The 15559-nt window shown below is 55.1% G+C and overlaps 1 protein-coding gene and 1 long non-coding RNA gene across 15 annotated transcripts in view; one reads left to right on the forward strand and one right to left on the reverse strand.

Moving 5' to 3' along the window:
• Positions 1-15559, forward strand: part of PTPRF (protein tyrosine phosphatase receptor type F) — an 88390-nt gene that overhangs the window by 13812 nt on the left and 59019 nt on the right. For all 14 annotated transcript variants that reach the window (XM_086716713.1, XM_086716712.1, XM_086716716.1 and 11 more), the window contains 3 exons: positions 1357-1492; positions 10109-10254; positions 10422-10563. In XM_086716713.1, the coding sequence (XP_086572839.1) occupies positions 1402-1492; positions 10109-10254; positions 10422-10563 (379 nt within the window). In that variant the 5' untranslated portion in view covers positions 1357-1401. The remainder of the gene's footprint in view (positions 1-1356; positions 1493-10108; positions 10255-10421; positions 10564-15559) is intronic.
• Positions 7988-14134, reverse strand: LOC147577969 (uncharacterized). The gene is made up of 4 exons (XR_015254652.1): positions 13750-14134; positions 9510-9733; positions 9049-9203; positions 7988-8678 (listed from the first exon to the last, which is right to left on the reverse strand). It is a non-coding gene; the product is annotated as an uncharacterized LOC147577969 (long non-coding RNA).

Below are 15559 nucleotides of genomic sequence, written 5' to 3' on the forward strand. Positions count from 1 at the left end.
CCGTCTTTGAGCCCTGCCCCTTCACATTCACCAGGCTTGTCCTTCCTTGCAAATTCTGTTACCATTGTGGGTCAGCTAGTACCTGGATCTGATCAAGACTCTCACCAGAGTCCCTGCATTCATTGTCACTCACTTGCCCCTCTATGTCCTGTTGTGTTTTCAGAGCATTACTGGGGGGCTTCTCACGGCACCAGCCACCTGCTCAGAGTAAGGTGTGAGCAGTGCTAGTGGACGCTGTTGGGGATCCCCTGAAACCCCCTGGGTTGGGGGGGACATAGGAGAGAGCTCATCATTGGGCCTGTGGAGTGATAGCAGTGTATCTGTAGCGTATGGTGTGGCCATGCTGAAGGCTTCATACAGGTGTCTGGTAGAGTGGGGAGGGCACACCTGGCTGAGGAGCCTTATGAGTAAAGGCCTGGAGGCATTGAGCCAATCCCAAACACCGTCTTCCTTGTGCACAGGTGCCTGTCTCAGCCTGGAAGGCAGTTCTCAGCAAGCAGCTCCCTGAAGTTTGATCTGTAATGGGCCACTGGAGCAAGGGTGATGTGGGTGGAATCTGAGGGTCCAGCCACCCGCCCCCCCATTCCTGGCCAATAGGGCCTTCCCTATGATTTCCTTTTGGAGTGGGAAGGTGCCATGGGAATTGGGTAGGACAAGGGTGGTCAGGCAGGGCATCTACAACTTGTCAAGAGCGCGTCCTGGCGAGCCTGGACGGGTTGTGGCTTTGGCTTTGAGCCTCTAATACGTGGATCCTGTCTGCTGCTAACAAGTCTGTGCTTTGGGGCCCGTGCTCAGCATGCGGGGTCTGGCCTACTGCCTCCTCCCTCCCTGCTGGGGAGAGAAGAGACAATGGGGTGCCCCAGGGACTAGCCTGCATGGGTCTCCTACCTTCTCACTGCTCTCTTAGTCTGTCTGTCTCCACCTGTGTGTCTCTGTGTCTGTCTAATCCTGTTTCCCTCTTCCTGTCCCCTTATGGAGGCAAGTTGGAAACTCACGGTCTGGGACAGAACATCCCTATACATCCTCTGGCCTCAGTGGCCCCCTGCCCTCCTACTCAGGTTTAGAGAATGACCTGAAGGCCTCTTGTACTCTCTCCCTACAGTGTGACTTTTGGATTACCTTTGGGGTCACTGAGGAAGGGCAGGGGGAGTCAGTGAGGAGCCAGGGCTCTGTGGGTCTGGGTGGTCATTGCATAGTCCAAGGTGGGGGTGGGGGTGTCTGTTGAACTAGACTCTGGATGGTCCGTGAGGGAGAGCAGGGTCTGGGTGGTGAGTAGGGATGAGGAGGTGGCGTAGGTGGGCAGTAGGGACATTGTTGGAAACCAGCTAACTGGCTCTGCCCTTCTCTCTATCACAGGTTGATTGTCCTGGGCTGTGGCTGGCCGTGGTGCTAGAGCCCTGGATGGCCCCAGAGCCAGCCCCAGGGAAGACGATGGTACCCCTTGTGCCTGCACTCGTGATGCTTGGTTTGGTGGCAGGTGCCCATGGTGACAGTAAGTCTGACCCCTCATGGTGCGGGATCTCCCAGGTTAAAAGGTGGCACTCCTCCTAGCAGGATTCTGGGGTGAGGGGCACAACCAGGTACTACAAGAGGCAAGATAGTTAGATACCTCCCTAGACCTCGTACTGTCCTAGAAAGACATCGCCCTCTCAGTTAGATAACCCCCCCTCCCAAGAAGTACTCCAGCCTCATGCTTCCTGGGAGCATCCTGTGAAATGCCTGCATGTCCCTTAAGGCACTGCGGGGTGGGGCATGTCTAAGTATGCCCCCGTTTTATGGGATGGGAGTGAGCCATGTCCAAGATTCATGTGGTCATTGGGTGACATGCTCAGGCGTGTACTGTGCCTGCCACTGCAGATCTGTGCAAAAGACACAGTGTGAGCCATGTCAGAGTTGAGTGGGAATAGGGGGGTGGCTCACAAGGAATCTATATGGATGTGTGAATGGGATGCCACATGTGTCCACAGGTCCAGGGAGAGATCAGAAACGGGAGCCACCACAGCTCTTCCCCTGGGCTAGACCCTTGGGATTCATATGTAGGGACACTGAGTCCCTCCTTCCCCTTCCCCACCACCTTCGAGGCAAAAGGGCATCCCCCTTCCACCAGCCCCTCAGTGTTGGGAATCTGGGGAAGATTGCACCTGGCCAGCAGGATGCTGGGCTCCAGTGGACCTGTGTGTGTGTGTGTGTGTGTGTGTATGTGTGTGTGTGTGTGTGTGTGTGTGTGTGTGCGCGCGTGTGCGCGCTGGGGGAAGTGGGATTGTCCCCTGCCCAAATCCAACTCTGAACTTTCCTTCCTTTCCTGCCGCCCTTCCCCCTGCCTGGCACTACAAGACTGGCCGCAGCCCGCCCCGTCACCATGGTTACCACTGCTTGGTTACTGGTGGGAGGCGGAGCACAGGGCAGATTTAGCCAATCTGCACACTGACAGGGAGGGGTGAGGTCGGAGCCAAGGTCCCTGGGGAAAGGGGCTGTTCCCAGCCTGTCCGGAGCCCAGAGGTGGCCAGGGGCCAACCCCGGGATCAGCCTGGGGGTCAGCAAGCCATAGGGCTTCCCTCACCCCCCTCTCCAAGTATCTGGGCACAGATCTCTATCCTTGCCCCTCCCAGGCCCTTTCTCCTAATGGCTCATTAATTATTCAGGACCAGATCCTGGAGAGGGGTGGGACTAGGGCGCCCCGCCCTTTGTCCTCAGAGGCTGGGCCCTGGTGGGGCTGGTAGGGCCAGGGGAAGGGGAGGGCATTCCTCTTGGGGGCAGGGGCTGAGGGGGAGTGGGAGCTTTGAGGTGCAGGCCAAGGGAGGGCTGGGCAAGCAGAAGCAGGGCTGGGTTTGGGGGCAGGGGGTGATCTCCAGGCCTAGCTGGGGCTGTTGGAGAGCTTGAGCCTGCAGGGGCAGGTTGGGGTAGAAGTCACTGGGTGTGACTCTGACGTTGGCAGGGGAGGCAAAGGCTTGTCAACAGTCAGGTGTGGTCAGTAGCCCTTAGACACTGAAATACTGTCCTTGCTCTCCGACCTCACCCCGGACACTCTCATGGCCTTCAGACAGGAGTTTGAGGGCAGAGGGAGGACCGCCCAGCTGGACTTTCAGACAACACATCCTGGGAGAATAACTGCCTTCCCCTCCTGCTTCAGACCAAACATGCCCTGACGTGTACCCTCATTCCCCCCAAACCTGTTCCTCCTTCTGTGTTCTCTCCCCTGGCGAATGGCATTACCACCCACCCCGCCACCCAAGTCAGAGCCCAGGGCCTCCTCCCTGTCTCATTCCGCACATCTAATCCATCACCAACTTCTGTTGTTTCTCCCTTCTAAACATCTCTGGAATGCATCCACCTTCCTCTCCACTGCCTTCACCCAAGCCACGCTCAGCTCTTTTTTGGGCTTTTGCACGCAACTGCCTCCTGATGTCTTCCCTGCCTCCATTCCCTCATAATCCATTCTCCCTTCCGGAGTCTAAGAGTCAGGTTGCAAAATGAAAGCCTGACTGTGTCACCGCTCAGTTTAAAATTCCTCACTCTCCTCCCCTGTTGCCTTCAGGATCAAGCCTAGGGGTCTCGACGCTTCTCAAGGCTTTGCATTTTCTGGCCTCTGCCAACCTCATCCTTCACTCTGCCGCCCGCCCCAGGCTCCCGCCATGCTGACTTCTGTCACTCATATGTTCCCCGGGCCTCTGTTCCTTCTGATCCCTCTGCTTGGAACACTCTTCCTTGTCCTCCCACCTGACCAGTTCCCACACACTTGGAACCATCACTTCCTCCAGGAGTCTGGGTCATGTGCTACTTGGGGGACAGAGTGAAACAATTTTTAGAACAGAGTCCCAGAACCTCCATGCTGGTCCTTAAGAACCAGAACCCAAGGACCAGGGTCTTGAAAGTAGGAACCAGCTGGAGATGCTGAAATAGGGTGAGTGGGGCTCTGCTCCCAGACAGAGAGCCATGGGAGGGGAGCCTGGGTTGGGGGCTGTGACTTGGCCCTGTGAAGCAGGGTCTGTCCTATAGACCTGCTTCATGCTACATACGCTTTTGGATCTGTAGCCCTCCCACTGTGACCAGGCTTAGGCTGGGCTTAGGAGACTTCTAGCCAGGGGTGACTGAGCAAACGTGGACAGAGCTACTGCAAAAGGTAGGGCAGGCACCCCAGAGAATTGACGACCGGAGCAGTGAAGCGCGGAGCGGACAAATGTGTTTCTATAGGCCTCTTAACGAGACAAATGAATGGGAGCCCTGGCCTCTGAGGGGAGCGGAGGGAAGGGGGGTGGAGAAGCAGCTGCCAAGAGTTAGCCCAGAGGCCCCAGCGTTAATGCCGACTCAGCTCCGATGGAGACCCAGGCACGCGGGGTGCGGGCAGCTCCCCCAGCCCAGGTCTTTGTGGTTTCTCAAGGGGAAGGCTTGTAGGGGGCTAGAGGTGGTCCCAAGCAGGAAGAGGTTTCTCCTTCTCTAACGTGCAAGTCAGGTGCTAGGTGGCCACCCAGGCCTGCCTCTGGAACATGCAGTGGGGGGTTACTACGGTGTGTGCTGTTGGGGGGCAGCACTGGCACAGAGGTAGTGATCTAAGCACTTGGGAAGGGCGTTGGGAGGCTTCCTGGAAGAAGGGAACCCTGAACAGTGACTGGATATTTGCTAATGGTGGGTGTTGCACAATGGGATAAGATGGGGAAGGGGGGATAGGGATGGCCCTTGGGCTTCTCCATGGAGCTCATGAAAGAGATACAGTGAAAACCATCTCCCTTTTGTTCCCGGATAGCATAGGACAGAGGCAGGGATGCAGCACAGGTGATCAGGTTTGAGCAAGGACCTGGTTACAGCCTAGTGACTTGGAATCATAGGAGCCTGGAGTAGGATGCCCGATGCTGGAGGGGTAGATGGGGTCAGGGCAGGGGCTTGAGTAGCTGAGGGTGTGTCTGTCATGTCATACCCCTGCTCCGCCAGCCTTATGGGAGGCAGGGCCACCGGCTAGGTAGGACCTGGTGGCCTGCCTAGACTCTGCCCTCCGTGGCACTTCTGGCAGGTTGCTTTCTCTCTCTGGGCCTGTTTTCCTATTGCACAATAAGGGTAGTCATTCCTACCTGGGAAGGTTAACTGAGGTCACATGTTCGAGGCACCTGGCACCAAGTATGTGGTCCCTGCATCTGGGGCCATGACCTGGGGGCTCCCTGTGTGTCCCCTGGGAGCCCGGGGTTGTCTCTGAGCATGCTCCCCTTTGGAGGGCACCAAGAACGGTCATAGGAGCCAGAGTTAATGAGTCCCCAGCTCATTAGGCGGTTCAGGGCCTGGGAAATCCACCTCTCCAGGAGCTCCCTCCCCTGCCTCGCTGTCCCTCACTCCCTCATGGCCGCGTGTCTGCTCTCTGCTTCCGTGTACACGTGTGTGGACGTGTGTGTATGTGCTCTGCAGGGAAGGCACAAAATAGCAGTCCGTCTCTCCCTGTGGACGAGCTTCCAGGGTGGCCCGGCTTGGCTGGCTGAACACCCTCTGCCCCAGAAGTGTGCCCACCCTCTGTCCAAGCTAGCCCACTCGTTTCCTTTATTTGGCCACTCATTCCCATTGTACATGGGCTCAGTGGCCTGCTTGAATGGAGAGTGTCCCAGGGCTTACCTCTGGGACCTGCTGCCCAAATTGCTGTGTGGCCCACAACCTCCGTGCAGTGAAGAACGGGGGAAGGTCCAGAGCAGCGCTGGAACCACATTCTGGTGGGGGCAGGAGGCCCCTCCTGGCACGTGGTCTCTGAAGTTCTTCAGACCCCCACTGAACACCAGGCAGCACCTGAGTCAGCACCTGGCAAGAGTGGTCTAGTGGCTTGATTTTGACAGCGTGTCTGGGGACGTAATCAGTCAGTGTAGCTGTTACCAGTGCTGGAATGGGAAACCCAGAGGGCTGCTGGATGCAGGGCAGGCTCCCACAGGCTTGGGCGTGGGGTGCACGAGAGGGCAGGGCACACGCAAAGGCAAGCAGGTACCCACTGGCCTGGCCTGTCAGGGCAGGTCTGGGTAGGGGGTAGCCAGCCCACCAGAGCCAAGCGGTGTCCCAGCACACTGGCCCATGATAGGTGCTCTCTTTTGAAAGAGTCAGGAAAGGTGAACCTGGAGAGAGGTTAGCAGGAGCAAGTGTGGGGAGGGGAGTAGGGAGACCGAAATCAGCCCAGGGTTTGTAGCTGGGAAGAGACCTGGTCAGATTTGTGCTCCCCAGAGGTGGGCCTGGTGAACAAAAGCCTGGGCAGGGGCTTGGCAGGGCTGTGGGACACCAACGAGCGGGAGTAGTGGGGTTTGGCTGTCATGCTGGGTGAGGGGCCCCTGGGTGGGAGTGGGGGTGGGTTCAGGAAGCGGAGGGTGAGGCCTGAGTAAGGGGAGGGGCCTGCCCTGCCTGCTAGCACTGGTGGAGGAGGGGAGCTCAGGAGGCTCTGCCAGTCAGGCGGGTGGGTGGGTGGGCTGGGCGGGGCACTGGCCTCTCTCCAGCCTTCCAGGGTTCTGCCTCCTCAGTGGCCCCAGGACTTGGGCACCATCCAGCCTCCACACACACTTCCTTGGCCTTTTCCCTCCTCGCCATTCTCTCTCTCTCTCTCTCTCTCTCTCTCTCTCTCTCTCTCTCTCTCTCTCGTGACCCAGACCTGGCTCGCCTCCCCAGCTTCTGGTTCTTTGTTTGGTGGGGAGGCCCCGCCCCCAGGCGTGCTCTCCGGCCATTCCGGTTCAGCAGGTTCCAGCCTCTGCTTTCTGCTGCGGACACGTTGAGGCAGGAGTCCAGGAGGGTTTCCACCCTGGGCTCCTCTCCCTGGTGGAGCGGGCTTCCCCCTGGCGTGTGAGGGGCTGCGGTCTCCATCCTCCACAGGCATGCCTTCCCTCATCAGGTCACCCCTTCATTTGTTCTACACCCCCGTGTGCCAGGAACAGGGTCGGGCAACTGGGACGGGGCAGGAAGCAAAGCAGGGTGAGGAAGCGGCTGTGAACCAGATACTCCCCGCCCCCCAAATGTAGAAAAAGTAATAACCTCACACACGTGCTATGTAACAAACTGTGAGCAGTGCTGTGAGAGAGGCGGGGAGAGTTATGAGAGAGCTTAAAGCCAGGAACTGAGCTAATGGAACAGCGGACGGCGACAGGGAGACCAAGGAAGGTTTTCTGAGGAAATGATGTTTAAGTTGAGATCAGGAAGGTAAATAGGAGTTCGTGGGTGAAGAGGATGTCTAAAAGGTTTGTGGCAGCAGGAACAGCTACTCCAAGGGTCCTGAGGCCACAGGGAACGTCACTCCTCCGGGGAGCTGGGAAGCCAGGGCTGGGGTGGGGGGCGGGTGGGGAGTGGCTGGGGTCAGACCTGGCGAGGCTCTGTCCACCCTGAAAGGAGTTGAAGTTTTGTTTTGATAGCAGTGGGAGGCCTCTGCAGGGTTTTGGTCAGAGGAGAGGGGCGGTTCACTCGGGCTGCTGAACAGACACTAGACTGGAGGCAGGGACGCAGCTTGCTGGGCGGGCCGAATCTTCATCTTCAGTCAAGGGAAGGTGACATCTGGACTAAGGTAGTGGCAGTGCAGAAGGAGATCATGGAGCTGCTGTCGGCAGGGCCTCGGGTGTCGGGGAGGTGCACACCCAGTGGATCCTGAGTGGGCAGAGTCCTGTCTGAGAGGACCAAGGAGGCCCCGTCTGAAAGGACCGGCAAACAGGGACATGTTCTGAGGACAGCGGCAGACTGGGAGAGTCTGGAGCCTCTTTCAGGGCGCAGTCGGAGGAAATGGGGAGCAAATTGTAGCTTCTAGGCCCTCTACGTTATTCCCATGCCACTCTGACCCTCACCGAGGGTATGTGTTTCCCCACCAAGGCTGCCCCTGGCTCTTCGGGCCCAGCTGCTCTCACCCCCTCTAAGTACTCCGCAAGCAGTCAGGTGGGGAGGCCTGAATTTCCCTCCTCCAGGGAGCCTTCAGTGCTGCAGGAAGAGCTTAGGATTGGAAACACCAATCAAACCCTAGCTCCACCCCCCCATCACTGTGTGACTTGTTACTTAACCTTCCGAGCCTCCATTTCCTCATCTCTTAAAATGATACTACTACCCACGTCATTTTGTTTTGTTTTCTTTATGAAGTATTTATTTTTAAGAGAGAGAGAGAGAGCGCGTGCACGAGCAAGCAGGGGAGGGGCAGAGAGAGAGGGAGAGAGTCCCAAGCAAGTGCTGCGCTGAGCGTAGAGCTCAACATGAGGCTCGAGTCACGAACCTGTGAGATCATGACCTGAGCCAAAACCAAGAGTCAGATGCCTGACTGGCTGAACCACACAGGTGCCCCCACATCATTGTTTTAAGACTTCAAGTGAGAGCAGCAGCTGCCTCCCACACAGGACCCACCAACCGTCATGCCTGTGCACGCCCTCGACAGCCCTCATCACATTCTGTCCACACAGACCCGTGGGCCCTGGCACCATTTTGCAGATGAGAAAACAGAGGCTCAGAGATGATGAGTGACTTGCGTAAAAATTACATAAAACTTGCAGAGGTTGCCGGGCCCCTGGGTGCTGGATAAAGTGGTTCCCTTCCTGCTCACTGCAAGGCTAAGCCCTCTTACACTGTAACTGCTGACCCCGCTGGTCCCCGGACCCTCCCCTCCTGCGGGACTGCACCCATCGCTGTCCACTGGATCCTGGGTCGGCACGCTCTCCCTGTCTGCTTCCTCCTTCCCAGCAGCATTTAAACATTGTCTTTCACGTCTTAGGAAATCAAAAAAGAAACCAAGATGTAAGCCTCCCTGGACCCCTTACCCCCTGTAGGTGCCATCCTTTCTGTGGCTTCTCATCACAACCAGTCTCCTTTAAATGGTCACTGCACTCTTCTCTCCACTTTCTCACCATCCCCGCTCACCCCTCCACCTTCTTTGGTCCGGCTTCCCCCAGCACACCACTGACCCTGGTCTTCATAAAGCGCCACTATTCTGTACCAGGTGTTTGGGAGTCAGACAGGCTTGAATTCAAGCCTCGGAAATGCCACTCGTTGCCTGTGTGACCTTGGACAAGTGACTTCACCTTTCTGGGCCTGTAAACTGGGGATAACAACGAGGAAGGACTAAATGAGATAAAGTACCTGGTGCGGAGTGGGTGCTTAGCGATGGATGGTCATCACTGCACACACGTGTTTCTGTGCCAGAGATCAGGTCAGGCCTGGGCTCATTGGTACTGAGCAGGTGGTCTGAAAGGTCATTTCTCACGGTATTAGCCTTTCTGGAGCTGTTCATTGGCCTGATTAATAGGAAATGGATCCTCTGTCAGGATTAACGAGGCGTTGCTACATCTTAATGAAAAGCAGGTTTCTCTGGTCTTGTGACCCCCCGCCAGGGGGTGGGATTCATAGGGACAGGTGCTCCAGGTCAGCCCTGGTGTGTGTACCAAGGTGACATGGGCATGACAGTACAGTGTCTGAGCCCCCTTCTTCCTTCCCCTCCCCCACCTCCCAGTGGACACGCCGGGGAGATGTACAGGCTATCAGAAGGCAATAGCCAAGTCAGTGGGGGTGGGGGCGGGGCAGATTTACAGGAAAGCATTCACCTGGGAAGACGTCCAGAGACACTTAAAGAGGTGGAATGTCTAGGCCTTTCAGGACTGCTGGTATGTGGGGGCTGAGAGAGGAGGAATCACGGTTTCTGGCTTGAGCCTTGGGGTAGATGGAGGTACCATCCCCCAGATGGAGAGCAGTGTGGGAGGGACCAGTCTGAGAGGTGCTGGGGCTCTTCCAGGCAGCACTCAGCATGCCTTTGTCCTCTTGCTTGGAACTTATGGGGGATGGGAGACAGAGAGTAGTATAGTGGTTAAAGCATGGACTCCAGACACAGGACTCTTGGGTTCAAATCTCAGCTCTGCCACTAACCAGCTGTGTCATGTTAGACAAATCCCTTAACCTCTCTGTGCCTTGATTTTCTTCTCTATAAGCAGATGTGATTATAGCACCCACCTCATATACTGCAGTTCTTTTGAGTAGTGCCTGGCACATAGTAAGCACTGTGTAAGGGTTAGGTGTCACTATTCATATTTTCCTTATAGATTTTGCTACACACACACACAACCCCCCCCCATGTCTGCCACCTGCGGAGTGTTGGTGATGTCGGTGGTGACTGTGTTATGGTGACTTGGTGTCTCCATCTCTCCAGGCAAACCTGTCTTCATTAAAGTCCCTGAGGACCAGACTGGGCTGTCGGGAGGAGTGGCTTCCTTTGTGTGCCAAGCCACAGGGGAGCCCAAGCCACGCATCACATGGATGAAGAAGGGGAAGAAAGTCAGCTCCCAGCGCTTTGAGGTAAGACCTTGGGTAGGAAGGGGCTGGCAGAGTTCAGGGTCTGCCTATCCTATTCTGGGGTCTGGTCCTACATCCCCTCTCCTTGGTCTTCCTCCTCAGGGGCCTTTTGGAGGTGGGAGGATGTCTGATCCTGAGCAGACTGTGACCCTGTGTCTGTCCTCTGGCAGGTGATTGAGTTTGATGATGGGGCAGGGTCCGTGCTGCGGATCCAGCCATTGCGGGCGCAACGAGATGAAGCCATCTACGAGTGCACGGCCACCAACAGTCTGGGAGAGATCAACACTAGTGCCAAGCTCTCAGTGCTCGAAGGTACGTGCTGGAGAGGAACGTGGCATGGTGGGTGGGTAGAATGACGTGTGGGAAGAGCCAGTCAGCCAGCCCCGTCCCTGCCATGGGCGGGTGTGTGTTTGGCAGAAAGGAAAACTGGCCATCTTGGCATCAGCAAAGGTCAGAAGTGGACAGGGATGGTCATTGGATCTGGCCTGGATTGTTTGGCTTGCGCCGAGGCCAGCTGTGTCTTTATATCCTGTTGAGCCATGGCATTGCTCTGGTAGGGTTTGGGTCTGAGGTCTGATTTGAAGTGTGGGGCTGCAATTATGTATCATTTGGGTTACTTGGCTTGTAGCGGTGGATCTGATTGTCCTGTGGGGCAGTGGGCTTCAGAGAGGTGTGTTCCCTTATGAACCAGGGCCCTAGGCTGGAGGCTAGGACTCTGTGGGTGGATTTTAGTGTCTTCTCACCTGATGGTTGCTGCATTCATTCACAAATACTCCCTAATGCTGCTGTAAAATCCAGGGGGCATCTGACCGGGGCCCTGCCCTTGATATAGTTTCCAGTAAGTCCCTTGGGGGCAGCCAGGGGGGTAGGAGAGCACAGAGGAGGGGGAGCTGTTATCTAAGCTGAGTCCTAAGGATAAGTAGGAGCTGGGGTAGGGGGCTAGGCAGAAATAACAGCATCTGCATATACCAAGGCCCAGAGGGAGGAGAGAAGGGAATTTTCATGGAACTCTGAGTAGTTCAGTTTGGTCTGGGGGATGGGTGGAGCTCGAGGGCACAGAGAGAAGCCGGGGGAGAAACCATTCAGCATGGACCTGGGGAGGTTAGAGGGCAGATCACACAGGCCCAGGCTAAGAATTGAACACTTTCCTAGGGATGTAAGAAGCCACGAGCTAGGGAGTGACATGATCAGTCCCCAGCCACAATGGATTCATCAGTCTGAATATGTCTGTGTGTATTTTCAAAATAGAGCCTTGATTGTTGCCTTTTTTGAAAAAAAATTGCAGTAACAATACCTGTTGGCTGTTGAAAATTTGATAAATATGAAATAGCACGTAGGAAAAAGTAAAAATCAGATGTTATTTTGCCTCTTCCAGTAACATTTGGTTTTTTTCCTTGCCCATTTTCTGTGCAGGCATTATATATACAGTTGACCCTTGAATAGTGCAGGGGTTAGTTTGCCAACCCTCCCCACCACTGCCAAGCAGTTGAAAATCTGCATATTGCTTTTGACGTTTCCAAAACTTAGCTACTAATAGTCTATGGTCTACTGGAAGCCTTGCCAATAACATAAAAGTCAATTAACACATCTTATATACGTACTGTATACTGTATTCTAGGATAAAACAAGATGGAGAAAAGAAAATCTCATTAAGAAAATCATGAGAGCAGCTCCTGGGTGGCTCAGTGGGTTAAGCATCTGACTCTTGGTTTCGGCGTGGCTCAGGTCATGATCCCATGGTTTGTGGGATCGAGCCCTGCATTGGGCTCTGCGCTGGCAGTGCAGAGCCTTCTTGGGATTCTGTCTCCCTCTCTCTCTCTCCCTCTCCCCCACTCACACTGTCTCTGTCTTTCTCAAAATAAATAAACTTAAAAAATTTTTTTAAATAAAAAAAGAAAAATGAGAGAGGGGTGCCTGGCTGGTTCAGTCAGTAGAGCATGCAACTCTTGACCTCAGGGTTGTGAGTTTAAGCCCAACATGGGGTGTAGTGATTACTAAAAAAATAAACTTAAAAGAAAATGAGAGAAAATACATTTAAATATAGTCCTGTACCATATTGAAAAAAGTCCACATATAAGTGCACCTGTGCAGTTCAAACCGTATCGTGGGAGGGTCAATTGTATAAGAAAAGTGGGATCGTGCCCTGCCCAATGATTTGTGGACTGCTTTTTTTTCCCCCAAGATTTTATTTAAAAAAAAATTTCTGAGGGGTGCCTGGGTGTCTCAGTCGGTTGAGTGCCCAACTTCAGCTCAGGTCGGGATCTCACAGCTCGTGAGTTCGAGCCCCATGTCGGGCTCTGTGCTGACAGCTCGGAGCCTGGAGCCTGCTTCGGATTCTGTGTCTCCCTCTCTCTCTGCCCCTAACCCACTCGTGTTCTGTCTCTGTCTCTCTCAAAAAATAGATAAACATTAAAAAAAATTTTTTTAATAAAATAAATTTCTGAGAGAGAGAGAGCGCGCGCGCGCACGCGCAAGTTGGGGAGGGGCAGACAGTGAGACAGGATCTGAAGTGGGCTCTGCACTGACAGCAAAGAACCTGACACAGGGCTTGAACCCATGAACGGTGAGATCATGACCTGAGCCGAAGTCCAACGCTTAACTGATTGAGCCATCCAGGTGCCCCTCCAAGATTTTAAGTAATCTCTGCACCCAACGTGGGGCTCCAACTCACAATCCCGAGATCAAGAGTGATGTGCTCCACTGACTGAGCCAGCCAGGTGCCCCTCATTTGTAGACCACTTTTTAACGTAACCCATCATGAACATCTTCCTCACCATTAAATATTCCGTATCATTATTTTTAATGGCTGTAGGTATCACATGAAGTACCTTAGTTTATTTGGCCATTCCTTTATTGTTGGACACATACATTGTTCCCCCCCCCTTTTTTTTTTTTTTGCTTTTATAAAGCGCTATACACTTTCTTGCAGATCAGATGTGTTCACCTTCCTGATTATTTCCTTATTCTAGATTCATGGAAGTGGAATTGCTGGATCAAAGGACACATGAATTTTTAAGCCTTTCAGTATTTCCAGAAGATTGTGTCAGTTTACACTCCCACCAAGCAGGGCATAAGAGGGCCTCTTTTCTGCATATCCTCACCAGCAGTGGGAATTATCATTAAAAAAAAGTCTTTGCCAAGTTAATAGGCAAAAAATGGCATCTCAATTTAATTTGCATTTCTTTGATTACAAGAGCAGTTGAACATCTTTTCACATTGGCCATTTTTACGCTATGGCTTTATGTGTTTGCATGCATCCATTCAGTAACTTCCTTGTGCCTGTGTGTCTCCTGTGGGCGGTGAGGGATGGGGGGAACTCCAGTTTAGAGGGGCAGTGGAAGACAGTGGTTAAGAGCAGGGGCTCCAGACCACTTCCTCTCTTACCTTGTGACCTTGACTGGTAACTATGCCTCTGAGCCTCATCTGCTCCACCTGTAAATGGGGATGTAATACCTACTGCCCAAGCTGATTTGGAGGATTGAATATGATGTAAAGTACCTTGCAGGATCCAGCGAACGGTAGCTGCTATTGTGCTGGAAGTTGTACATCCTGGCGGTACCTGGCTCCCATGGCATCATCCAGGTGATGCGGCCCCATGGTCCATTCCCATGGCGGGGACTCCCCTGTGGAGCAGGGCCCCAGAGGACAGGCGTTGGGCCAGGACCACTAGTTGCCAAGTGCTCTGAGCTCAGTTTCTGTCCTCTAACCAGGGGACAAGTAGTTCAGCCTTGCCTTCCCTCCTGTTGGCATCTGCCCCAGCGGGGAGCCTTCTGTCCTACCCTGGCATCCAGGCATCTGGCTGAAGGGCCAGAACTGTGGCTCCTGCCCAAGAGGGCATCTTCTGAGACTGTCATGTTGAAGAAAGAGGACCTCTGGGTTAGTGTTGAAAGAGAAATCCACCCCTCTCTACTCCCCGCGCCCCCCCCCCCCCCCCCCCCGCCGCCCCGGCCCCTGCCTATGCCCCTGTTCCTTTGTGGGCACTCTCCTAACCCCACCACTGCCCTGGACAGCTTTGTTTTTTAAAGGATTGGGGAGGATACAGCTGGTCTTTCAGGCTCGGAAAGTGAGGGGATTCAGACTTGGAGGGACCCCCTCCGTCCTGAGGGGCATTCTTGAATGAAGGTTTCTCTAGCAGGGGTCTGGGGTTTGTTTGTGTTTCTGGGCTGTGGGAGGAGGTCCGTGGTGAGTGTGGGGCAGGTCCCTGCCCTGCTTGTGCTCCTGTCCCCCGTGAGGGCGGAGCTCTGAGCCCCTCCTCCTCCTGAAACACCCATCCAGGAAGATGAAATGCTGACTTACCGTGTTGGTCTGTGTAACCTTGACCAGGCTCCTGGCTTGGCAGAAAGGAGTGGAGTAGGAGGCCTCAAAGGGGCCAGGAGGTGGGGCCAGGAGGAAGCAGCCCAGACAGCGACCATCCCATCCCTCCCTGCCCTCCTGTGCAGGCCTGGAAAGTTGGGGGGTGTGGAGGGAGCAGGGAGAAAGGATACCGTGACTGGGAGGAGAGCCAGGGCCGATCCGATCCGGGAGGCCACCACAGGTTCTCAAGAAGCCTGGGGTGAGGATGAAGCTGGTTTGGGGGACAGGAATAAGAGTGGAGTCCTCTTCCGGTGTCACACACTGCATGTAGGCCAAAAGCACCAGTACACGGTCATGCTTACTGCGCATTGGGCTTTTCAGAGGAGTGGCTGAGGGCCGCCTGCGGCGACCTGGCTCAGGGGAGGAATTGGTGTACCCCCAAAAGGGAGCCCAGGCCTGCGAGTCTGGTCCTGTTCCCCCCTGTCCTGTGTTGTTCCGCAACAGGCCCAGCCTCCCCCATACGTGGCTCGGGAAACACCCCACACTGCCTAAGGCTCCCTGAGCCTCTCCCTGGTCCCGGCCTTTGCACCCAGCTCCCCGACAGGACTGCCACTCCCCGTGTGACCAGGTGTGGCCCAATGTGCCCCAGCTGCCCTGTGGTGTGCAGCCGGCTGCCTGCCCTCCCCCCACACCCATGGCTGTGGACGGGGTAGGGGTGCCCAGCACAAGCTGACTGGGGGTGAGCCTGTCCAGGCTGTGACGAGCACAGGGCCCTGCCGCCCAGTGTTCCTGTCTGAGTGGTAATTGAAGCCATTAGCGCGCCAGCCTCTCCCTCGCCCGGTAATGGCAGGAAAAGCTCTTCTCACTCCGCACTCTTGAGGCAGCGGCTGAATCACTCCCCCTCCAACCCGCCCGCTGCCGCCACTGAGACAGAGAATCTGACATTTTCCCTCTGGAGGGAGGGGGAGGGGAGGCAGGCTTTGCTTCTTGGCCTTTCCCTCCAGGAGGTGGGGGG

Source organism: Puma concolor, chromosome C1, assembly GCF_028749965.1.
Source record: "Puma concolor isolate L17-30 chromosome C1, mPumCon1.1.hap2, whole genome shotgun sequence".
Classification (NCBI taxonomy): Eukaryota; Metazoa; Chordata; class Mammalia; order Carnivora; family Felidae; genus Puma; species Puma concolor.